Below are 9,482 nucleotides of genomic sequence, written 5' to 3' on the forward strand. Positions count from 1 at the left end.
TGCATTTGGAGGTCCCAAAATCCAAACCGGCATAACAACACCATTTTATGCATATGTACGACAATAATAGCTTAGCTATGTCAATAAAGGCATGGGTACATTGTAGATTTTTTCCTCTCTCTCATGCGAAACAGAAAGTCAAAAACCCAGGTGCCGCTTTTAGTGGTGCAAAAGCGCCACACCTTATTATATGTGCCACCTATAAGAGAAATAACAATGCAGACATTGAGTGAGGGAGACTTTGACACTTCATAGAAGAGTTGTCATCTTCAAACCAACTCTTAGAGTTATAGTGCTTTAAGTGGGTGTGGTGGGATTGCATGATGATCCGTGGCTGTAGAAGAAAACAATTTGAATTAAAGAGGGTTCTCTCCTCCACAAATGATCTACTCTTGGAGTCACAGGCTAAGGAAGAAGATAATATATGAAGGGAGTTGTCGGAGAATTATCACAACCTTTAATCACATTATGCGTGCGTCTTATAATTATTATATTCAAAATAGGTAAAGATTCAAAGAAGATGTTATAACTTCGTTTAATCGGGTGAAGAACATTAGTTAGATCATACTAATTTTATTTATTTTGGATTTTATAATGAAACTTGTGTCTCGTGCATTCGTTAGGAGTATGACTTAAATTTCTTTTTCACTTGAATTGGATTCTATGCATATTAGTATTATTTTTATTACTTGATTGTGCCTAATTTAAAATTAGAAAATATATGTAACTATTTAATAATTAATTAATAAAATAAATTATTTATTAAAATTTATAAAAATATTAATTATTTTAACAAATAAACAATTAAGTATTAATAAACACATGGTAAATCATTATTTAATATAATTAAATTAATACAATTATCATCAATGGTTTATTAGTTTAATTAATGCTTAATTATTAATCAGCATAAATATAAATAAAAAAATAGTTAAATTTAATTAATTTCATTGATTATATTTTAATATAGAATATTAAACTAATATTTTAACTAAGAGACTTAAAGGTTGAAATATGAGATTTTTTAGTTTATTTTTATTTCATAAGGGAAATGTTACACATTTAGTACTCTTAAACATCAAAATATGTACCTCTTTTTCAAATAATATAAGAGTATAAAGGGCTTACTTCCATCGGCTTCTCCTGAGTGCGCTCACCTACGTGTGACATCTGCCTTTTTGACCTGGGGAAAACTTCGAGGGAGTTCGGATCTTGCAGTGGCGGGAAAAAACTGGGCCGTCTCTAAGCAACCTGGTAGAGAGGAAAATTAATTAGATTACATAAACCGGATGTCATTATGGCGTATCTCGTCATGCCGATAGGTCGGACAGGGCCGCACGAAAATGACGATGGAGAACAGCAGCAGGCCTAATGAGGTTTTCTTATTTTCTGAGAATTAGAGAAAATACTCTTTGTTCCTCACCCTCGCCATCTTGTGCTTTCTTATGGTTTTTGCCGGCCAAACTATACTGGTTTTTGGCGTTCTACCCCAAGATATCCGCTGATGCAGAGATTCACCATCCCTGTTTCTTCTGGAGAAAACTCTAGGTCTTTTTGCTGGTAAGTTACTATGATATCAACAAGACATTAGAAAACCGGATGCATCGGGCTTGCTTCTTCAGTTGGTTTCATTATCTTCCAGGCCTGGATGGAAGAGAAGTACCCTTGAACTGGATGGTAGAATTTCTTCTAACTTCCGGCGCGAATCTTATCAACTACTACTTGATTTGTATTCCGAAGTTCGTATCATTTTCCTTATTTTCCCTAAAATACTTGCATTAATCAAAATTAGGGTTTTCATGGGTCTCACCGCATCCTTCTAAACTACGAATAATTATTGCGTCACTTGGATTTGCCTTTTGCTTTTTTTCACATTCTTAGGCCTAATTATGGATTTTTTTTTTTTTTTGGATGTGGAAAGGTTAGGTCTTTTGGGCATAATTACTTTCCTCGTCCTGACTGTCCGACGCATGTAAGTATTCTTTTTGACTTTTTGTTTCACGGCTATTTATTGACTTCCGCTTTTGTATAGTTGGCGGTGAATGCCCAATTACCACTATGTAGTTAAGGCTTTCAATTTTTAATTAGTTCTTTCGCAGCTATAGCATTCCGTTTTTTTTTCTTAAATATTATTGCATCTCTCAGGCTGCTGGAGTTATTGGTGCTGCAAACCAAAATAGGCCAAACCCTTTTATAAGGTTAGTATATTGTTTTTCATCCTTCAACATAGCGTTATAATTCTTTGCATAGATAACTGGCTCTATGTTTTTTTTTAAATGATGGATTTTTCCAGCTTAATTGTGTGTGTGTGTTTCGTATGCATTGTTTTCTGCTTAACTTCAGCATTTTTGTTTGATAAAATCCTGAAGCAACCTTTGTGGGCATTCTTGTGTGCTAGTAAGCACCAGCAGGAAACTTAATTCCTCTAGGAACTTAAGTAGAATCCACGGCTATTGTTGGCATATTTATGAAGCCACAGTTCTGTGTATTTGTAGGTGTGCAGAATCATAGGATGATGTATACAGTATGACAGTGTATTTATCATTGCTGTAAAGATTTTAATTTGTTATCCTATTGTATGTTTTTTTTTTTGCCTTACATCTTAAGATAATTGAATTCAATATGCCATGTAATTGTTGGCATTCACAAAAAAAGAAAAAAACAAAACAAAACAAAAAAGACAACTCAGGCTAGCATTCTAAATCTAAAACCCGTCCATTCCATGGTGTGTACACTTAAAAAGATTTTCTATGCTAATGGGGTTACTAATACATGTAATTTCAATATATAAATATAAAACTCATAAATGAGTCAATACCATATTAGCAAAATCAAAGTCATCACACTCAAAGTCTTTGTGTTAGAAGGACTAACGGAAGCCATTGATTAGGTTGGACTTGCTAAACTTGTTTGCTGCATCACTTACAAAGCCCTCTTTTAACCAAAATATACTGTGAAATTAGGTTTTTTTCCCAGGTTTTCCACCTCTATTTTATATTTTCTTTTGGGTAAGATAAGCTATGGTTGGGAACAAGGCTTCACAGGTTAAAGAACAACAAAATATCTTTGTTTTTGATTGTTTGGATCAGGTTCTATTGTTAGATCACGGACGGTGGAATAAGGGGATCTTGATAGGATTTATCACCGCTCCAACCAATCCCCTCTAAGCATTCAAAAATCATTCTATTTAAGCCGCTGAAATATAAAATCAATATAGAGCCTTGCAACATATATAATTTTGAAGTCTTTCTTAAAATTTGGATGAATAATTAGACATGTAGGGTTATGCCCTGAGAGCTTTGAATTAAGAACGTTAAGTCTTATTGAGGGAAAAATATCTAGGTTGAATTTATCCATTGATTTATTATCCTCCTGTCGAGCCATATTCCATCCTCTCAATGCGGGCTGTGAGCTTTATATAATTCACAAATGGTTAACGATTTTACCTATTTTTAGATGAAACATACCAGAGGTTGCTCGCTGGTCTAGATGTGCTCTCTATGTACTGTTCGTTTTCTATTTCGTTTGTTTGATCTCATTTACATTCCAGTGCAAATGTATACCATTTATTTATCTATGGTTGGTAATAAGGGTGCATTCTTTGTAAATCCCGTTTAGTACTGAATTTCACCATTTTCTGACTGTATGGATAGAAAGTAGTAATTTTCTTAAGCATCTCCTTCAGAATGTTTTTACTACCGTACATAACCAAAGCTTGGGATTTTAAGGATTATAGATATTTTAGTTGATAACATGACAAATATGTTTGAATTCTATATGTTAGATCAATCTAAATGTTTTATTTCTGTCCTACTCAATGCTTTTAATGAGCTTTTATGCACCCGCTTTGTGACTTGTCTTTCTGGCCAAAGCTGGCCATGTAATTTCATAACTAAGTCTATTTTCTCTTCATGGTCCTACTTTTGGAACTGTACTGTGCATGGATGGAAATCCTCCAAAACTGTGATGCGCAGTAATTATTATTTGGACATGGTATTCCTCACCTATTCAAAAGAGAAAAAGAAAAAAAATCCTAGCAACATGCTTTTTGATTGCTCGGTATATCTTCACACATGTGGGTGGAAGTTGTCATTGCTATTCACCCGTGTTTTTTGTCTCTCCCTTTTCCTTCTCATTTGAAGGTGTTGCTTACTACAAGTCTGCTGTTTTGTAGGGAAGGAATTTCGGGGCTGGAATTTGACTCCAAGGTTTGTTTACCATCTTTGCCTTATTCAAGTCTGAAGTCTGGGTTTCTAATTCTTTTTATTTCTGAATTATATTACATTTTCTTTGATTTACTTTTTTGGTTTTATTTTTTGCATAATTATTCTTTGGCATTTACTTGCCATGAAGCAAAGGAGTCACTGCTGGAGGCTTGGAGCTTTCCATGCGATATATAGTTTATTTGTAGTTTTAGAGCTTATTCTTCACATTTTCTGACTTACTAATTGTTAAAGCTCTTTCATATGTCCTTTTATTTGAAGTGAGTATAGGTAAGGATCTTTGATTCTCTGGATGCATCACACATTAAATTGTAAATGCCTCGGTAAAACTTACTAATGATGACTTTTGCCTGATAAGTTATCGTATGAAATGATTCTACAAACTGAATTTTGAGCTAGATGAAACTTAAGGAGTGACTAGTTTCCTTTTGTCTGTTACTGTAACTGCAATTGTGAAAAGTTGCTCATGTAATTTACATTTTTTTTCTTTTACTGTTCAGTCAATATGCTCATTACAAAAAGCGGCTGTCTAAAAATTGAATGTCCTTAGAATTTCTTCTAGTGCCTATCAAGTACAGTGTCATGTCATACGAGATGCCTTAGAGTCTAGTTTTTTATTATGCGTATCTATGATGAAATGCATGAGAACAAACAAAAAGATGACAATATTGTAGTCCACCAACTATTAGTGAGGTGTCTAGTTTGTCCTTTTTAATGCAATGAAAAAAAGCAATATTTGTTTCAAAGAATTATTTAAAGATTACTCAAAACTAAAAGTATACACAAAATCTGAGATCGGTATAAACCATGCAATAGCTAGGATTCACATTGCTATAAAAAATTAACATTGTAGCATATTTTGATTAGAAATCATAGTCACTCGTGCAAAAATCGATTGTGAAGTATGTAAATAAAGAATAACATGGATATAAATCACCAACTAAGATCCAACCTTTATGGTAAAAGAAAGTTTTCCCTGCAAAATTGTCATCAATATCACGAGTATGAATATACTATTTTATTGAGCTATTGAATATTGTATACCCGTGTAAAGATCCCTTGTTTATAATCAAAATCAAACTCATAATTGGCGGTTTCCCAACATCCCGAAATTTGGATTGAAATTACAAAAAATAAGTCTCTGATATTAGTTACAACCAAACAGGAAGTTTTGGGTCGCTACCCCAATACCCCAATTGAAAGTTTGAGTTTCTTGCATATTAGTAGTTTGAGTTCAAGTGGTATCTTCGGGTATTAGTGAGATGCAAGCTATTTAGGTGAAGGTTGATGATGGAAGGATAGTTCTTGTTTTATGTTAGAGGTTCTTGATTGTAATGCTACCCAACCATTTTTTGGCCTTGAAGGAGGGGGCCGCTACTATAGATTGTAATTTGAATTTTGGAAATTCGGGGGAGGCTTTTTTGTATGAATTGTTGATTTAAGAACTTCAGAATGAAGAATTTTGTGTTGTGGTAACCCAACTGATGATGTTTGCGCGGTAGTTGGAAATGAATAAGATATTCATATGCAGGAAGCAGGTATTGCTGATCAAGGCCCCTCAAGCGGGTGTGGGAAGGCTTCTTCATTTTTTTCTAAACCTCTCTTTAACAATTTAAGAGTTATTGCGGACTTACATGATATCAATACCAATGATTTTTCTGGTATCCAAAGAAAGACTGACATATCCTTGCTGGGATCTCTCTCTTGGTCCTCTCAGAGGCTGCCAACCGAGCAACACAACAAGGAATTTGTTGGGAGGTCCTTCATGACTAGCTGAAATCCTTTTTTTTGGTAATAACAGGGCTTGATCGAAGTCAAATCATAATCTAGTGTTCTTCTTTGGAGGACATGAAGAATTATCCCGAGTTATCATGCTAAATATGGATAATTTCTAGCAGAACATTAAAAACTTGATACGGCGATTGTAGGAAAGCTTCTTGGAAGGCACATTCCTTATGCTGCCCTAAACGATGAATTAAGCTGAAAATAGGCTCAATTTGGTTCTTTCAAACTTGTCATGTTCTCAAACAAATGTTTTATCTGTATTTTTTGAAAATATGGAAGCTAGAAATGCTTTTCTTTTGGGAGGTCCCTGGTTTGTCACGGGTAATATAATTGGGATTGATATGTGGAAGCCCAATGTTTCTCCAAATTCTCATCGTGGTTTCTCGACTGCTATCTGGATTCATTTACCTCATCTTTTTATATATTGTTGGGATAATACCAATATCTCTCGTATAGCTGCGATGGGTGGACAACTGATATAGATTGATGCTCAAACAGATTTATGGGGACGAAACAATTATGCTAGAATTTGTGTCCAAATTGATATTTCTAAAAGTTTTGTTGCTGGTGCCTGGATCCATGGGATTGGTGGTAAGTTTTATAAAAAAATTGAATATGAAGGTATTTCTCACCTTTGTTTTAAGTGTGGTATAGTTGGTCATAAAATAAAATTGTGCACTTGGATTTCTTCTCTTGTTGGAAAAAGAAATTTTAATAGGGCTGCTGCTTATAATCTCTCAGAGGACCATATGTCCCCTATTCAAGGTGAAAAGCTTAGTGCTGAAAGTGAAAAGGATTTGAATAATCAAAGGGTGCAACTTGATGGCAGGATGGGGGTGGAAGCTCCTTGTAATGATCAAAATTTGAAGGAGAATGAGGTTGCTGCTATTCATGGTATTGATCTTAGTTCAGACGAAGAGAGGCCAAGGCAATAGGCTGCTACTAAGGGAAGTGGTAACGAGCGGATATCACAAGGCTAATACCAAGGAGTCGTCCATTGAAGACCTTTTGGAGCCATGGACGTTGGTTTATAGAAGATGGCGCAAGCAAGAGAAGGAAACTTTCGTTAAAGGGTAGGAGAGTCATAAACTATCCAAATCTTTTCATGCTAACGAAAATAGGAAGTCTTCTTATCTTTCTACTTCGGATGCGGATAAAAATCTATTGAAGCCACATGGAGAAAGACCCCTGTGCCTCTTCCTCTAAGAACAGGAATTACTCTGTGACTAAATTGGTTGATTTGCTTCATAAAGAGACCAAGAAACTGCAAGAAAATAAGGTTAGGAATGTTGCGGAAAGACGCTTTACGACTCAGTTGAATAAGTGTGTTTACAATCCATGACCGACCGAACATGTTGGCAGAAAAAGACAAACGAATCCTTCTAATATAATAATCGATGCAGTCGCGTCCCCTTGTGTTGATCAATGACATCCATGCTGTTCTAGAATCCGCTGGGGTACTCATAAAAGAGCAACGGAGAATTATTTGAAGCATCTTATTCGTTTTTATAAATTGTTTTTTATTGGGCTTGTTGAAACAAGAGTTGAACACCTTAGTCATAAGGATATTGATTCCATGGTTGGTACCGAGTGGAATTTTGATTTCCAGAGGTTTAATTGTTCTTTGGAGAAAAGGTATTATTTCCTTTATTATTATTTACAAGGAGGAGTAGGTCATCATTGGTAAAATGAGTCTTCCATTCTCGCTTTGAGGATACTTGGCTCTCTTAGCCGACTGCTTGACATATTGTCCAAAAGGAATGAGTTAAGTTGGATTTTGGTTCTAATCATAAAATTTTGTAGAAGAAAAACAAGCATATTTTGATGTCTATTATGCGTGGGAGTAAGCATAAATTGAAAGAATTGGACCAACTCAAAGTTTCCTTGGAGGCGGATATTCATGAACTTCAAGAAATTGATTTTTCTAGTGGGTCTCCTCCTTGAACAATCTGTGGAACTACAATCCAAGGCTCATGAGCTGAATATCACTTTGTGGATGACCTTATTCTTTTTGCGGAAGCTTTGTTGGATAAAGCCAGACTCCTTTAACTTGATGCAGGGAGATTAATGTGTTTCGACTAGGCAAAAGATTAACATATCCAAATCAGCCATTATGTTTAGTAAGGCTATCTCGGGATGGAAGGCTAGAAGAATTGCTAATTTTTTTAATTTATGCGAGGAGATGGATTATCTTGGTATTAGGCTCGCTCTATGTAAACTTTGGAATTGAGACTTTAGCAATTTTTCTTCTAAAGTTGCAGCTAAATTTAATGTGTTGGGGCATTAGACATCTTTCCATTGCCGAACGAGCTACTTTGATCAAATCTTCGTTACTTGCCATGCCAATGTATCTTCTCACTCATATGGAAGTGCAGAGTATTGTGCCTCAAGAGATTCCAAGAAAATGTTAGCAATTTTTATGGCGTAAGGATCCTTTCAAATTGATGCTACACTACATTGCTTGGGATAAGCTGTGTAAACCGGTGCATCTTGGAGGCTCGGGTTCTATGTTTTTGAGATTTGGAAGGGGCGCTTAAGGGCTCAATTAGCTTGGAATTTCTTAAATGACCATAACTCTTTTCTTCATGGGGCTATCAAGGATATCTATGGTCTGCTTTTGTGGAATGTAAAGCATAACCATAATGTTTCTCCTACTTGGAGGTTTTTACGTGATAGGCCTAAAGCCCTCAATCCTATATTATTGTTGACCTCATTTTTGTGAGGTCTTAGTCTCCTACTCTTAGAACCTAGGATCTAGCTTTAGGAGTTCTTATTGACAATCCTAGCGGACTAGTAATGGAGCCCACCTCCCGTAGAACTTCAAACCGCTTCTTTACTCATTTTTTGTGAGAACTCGCACGAATGGTCCCAAGCACTCAACTTCTAGTTGCAAGGGCTAATGACCAACATGCAGAGGGTCTGAAAATGAGTTCCTATAGGATCAAACGACCTTAGGTTAACCCTCGGTGACTCAGCAACGCACTTGTTGCATCACACACAATTTTGGATTAAATTGACTCGCCCGCCGGCAAACTCGTCCGGACGACCCCGGATGACGAAACGGATTGCGCCGACGCGTCCGGAACGTCGACTTTAGCTAGAAAGGACACCCATATTTCTAGGGTTACACACGCGCACATATGGCACGGAAATCGATGCACGATAGCGGGCGTGGGCCCGGGCTCAACCCAGGTTCATTTTGAGTTTGTCTTGAGCTGGATATGGGCTGAACACAGGTTTCTTGACTCAGCTTATAAGATTTTGAATTTCAAATCTTAAATTTTAAATTTATCATTTAATTCTCCCCATTAAACTTTTCTAATTAACCTGTCTGCCTGAAAGGAAATCATTTATTTCCCCGTCAACTCTCAAGTAACAGCTCCTTGGATTAATTCGCCCGCTCCTATTCAAAAAGGAACGTCGGCTTCTTCTTAAAAATGGGGGAGACGATTTTGTTCCTTCTCACACTCTCGA

The 9,482-nt window shown here is 36.0% G+C and overlaps 1 protein-coding gene across 3 annotated transcripts in view; it reads left to right on the plus strand.

Moving 5' to 3' along the window:
• The first annotated feature begins 1,153 nt into the window (after window positions 1–1,153).
• LOC110033227 overlaps window positions 1,154–9,482 on the plus strand; it is a 135,516-nt gene continuing 127,187 nt past the window's right edge. For 2 of the 3 annotated variants that reach the window (XM_020737142.1, XM_020737144.1), the window contains exons 1-6: window positions 1,154–1,376; window positions 1,495–1,560; window positions 1,643–1,739; window positions 1,922–1,972; window positions 2,146–2,198; window positions 4,175–4,208. In XM_020737142.1, coding sequence (XP_020592801.1) covers window positions 1,372–1,376; window positions 1,495–1,560; window positions 1,643–1,739; window positions 1,922–1,972; window positions 2,146–2,198; window positions 4,175–4,208 — 306 coding nt within the window. In that variant the 5' untranslated portion in view covers window positions 1,154–1,371. Of the gene's footprint in view, window positions 1,377–1,494; window positions 1,561–1,642; window positions 1,740–1,921; window positions 1,973–2,145; window positions 2,199–4,174; window positions 4,209–9,482 lie in introns of those variants that run through there. The other variant, XM_020737143.1, reaches the window with a different exon arrangement.

The sequence above is a fragment of the Phalaenopsis equestris genome, unplaced genomic scaffold (assembly GCF_001263595.1).
Source record: "Phalaenopsis equestris unplaced genomic scaffold, ASM126359v1 Scaffold001116, whole genome shotgun sequence".
Taxonomy (NCBI): domain Eukaryota; kingdom Viridiplantae; phylum Streptophyta; class Magnoliopsida; order Asparagales; family Orchidaceae; genus Phalaenopsis; species Phalaenopsis equestris.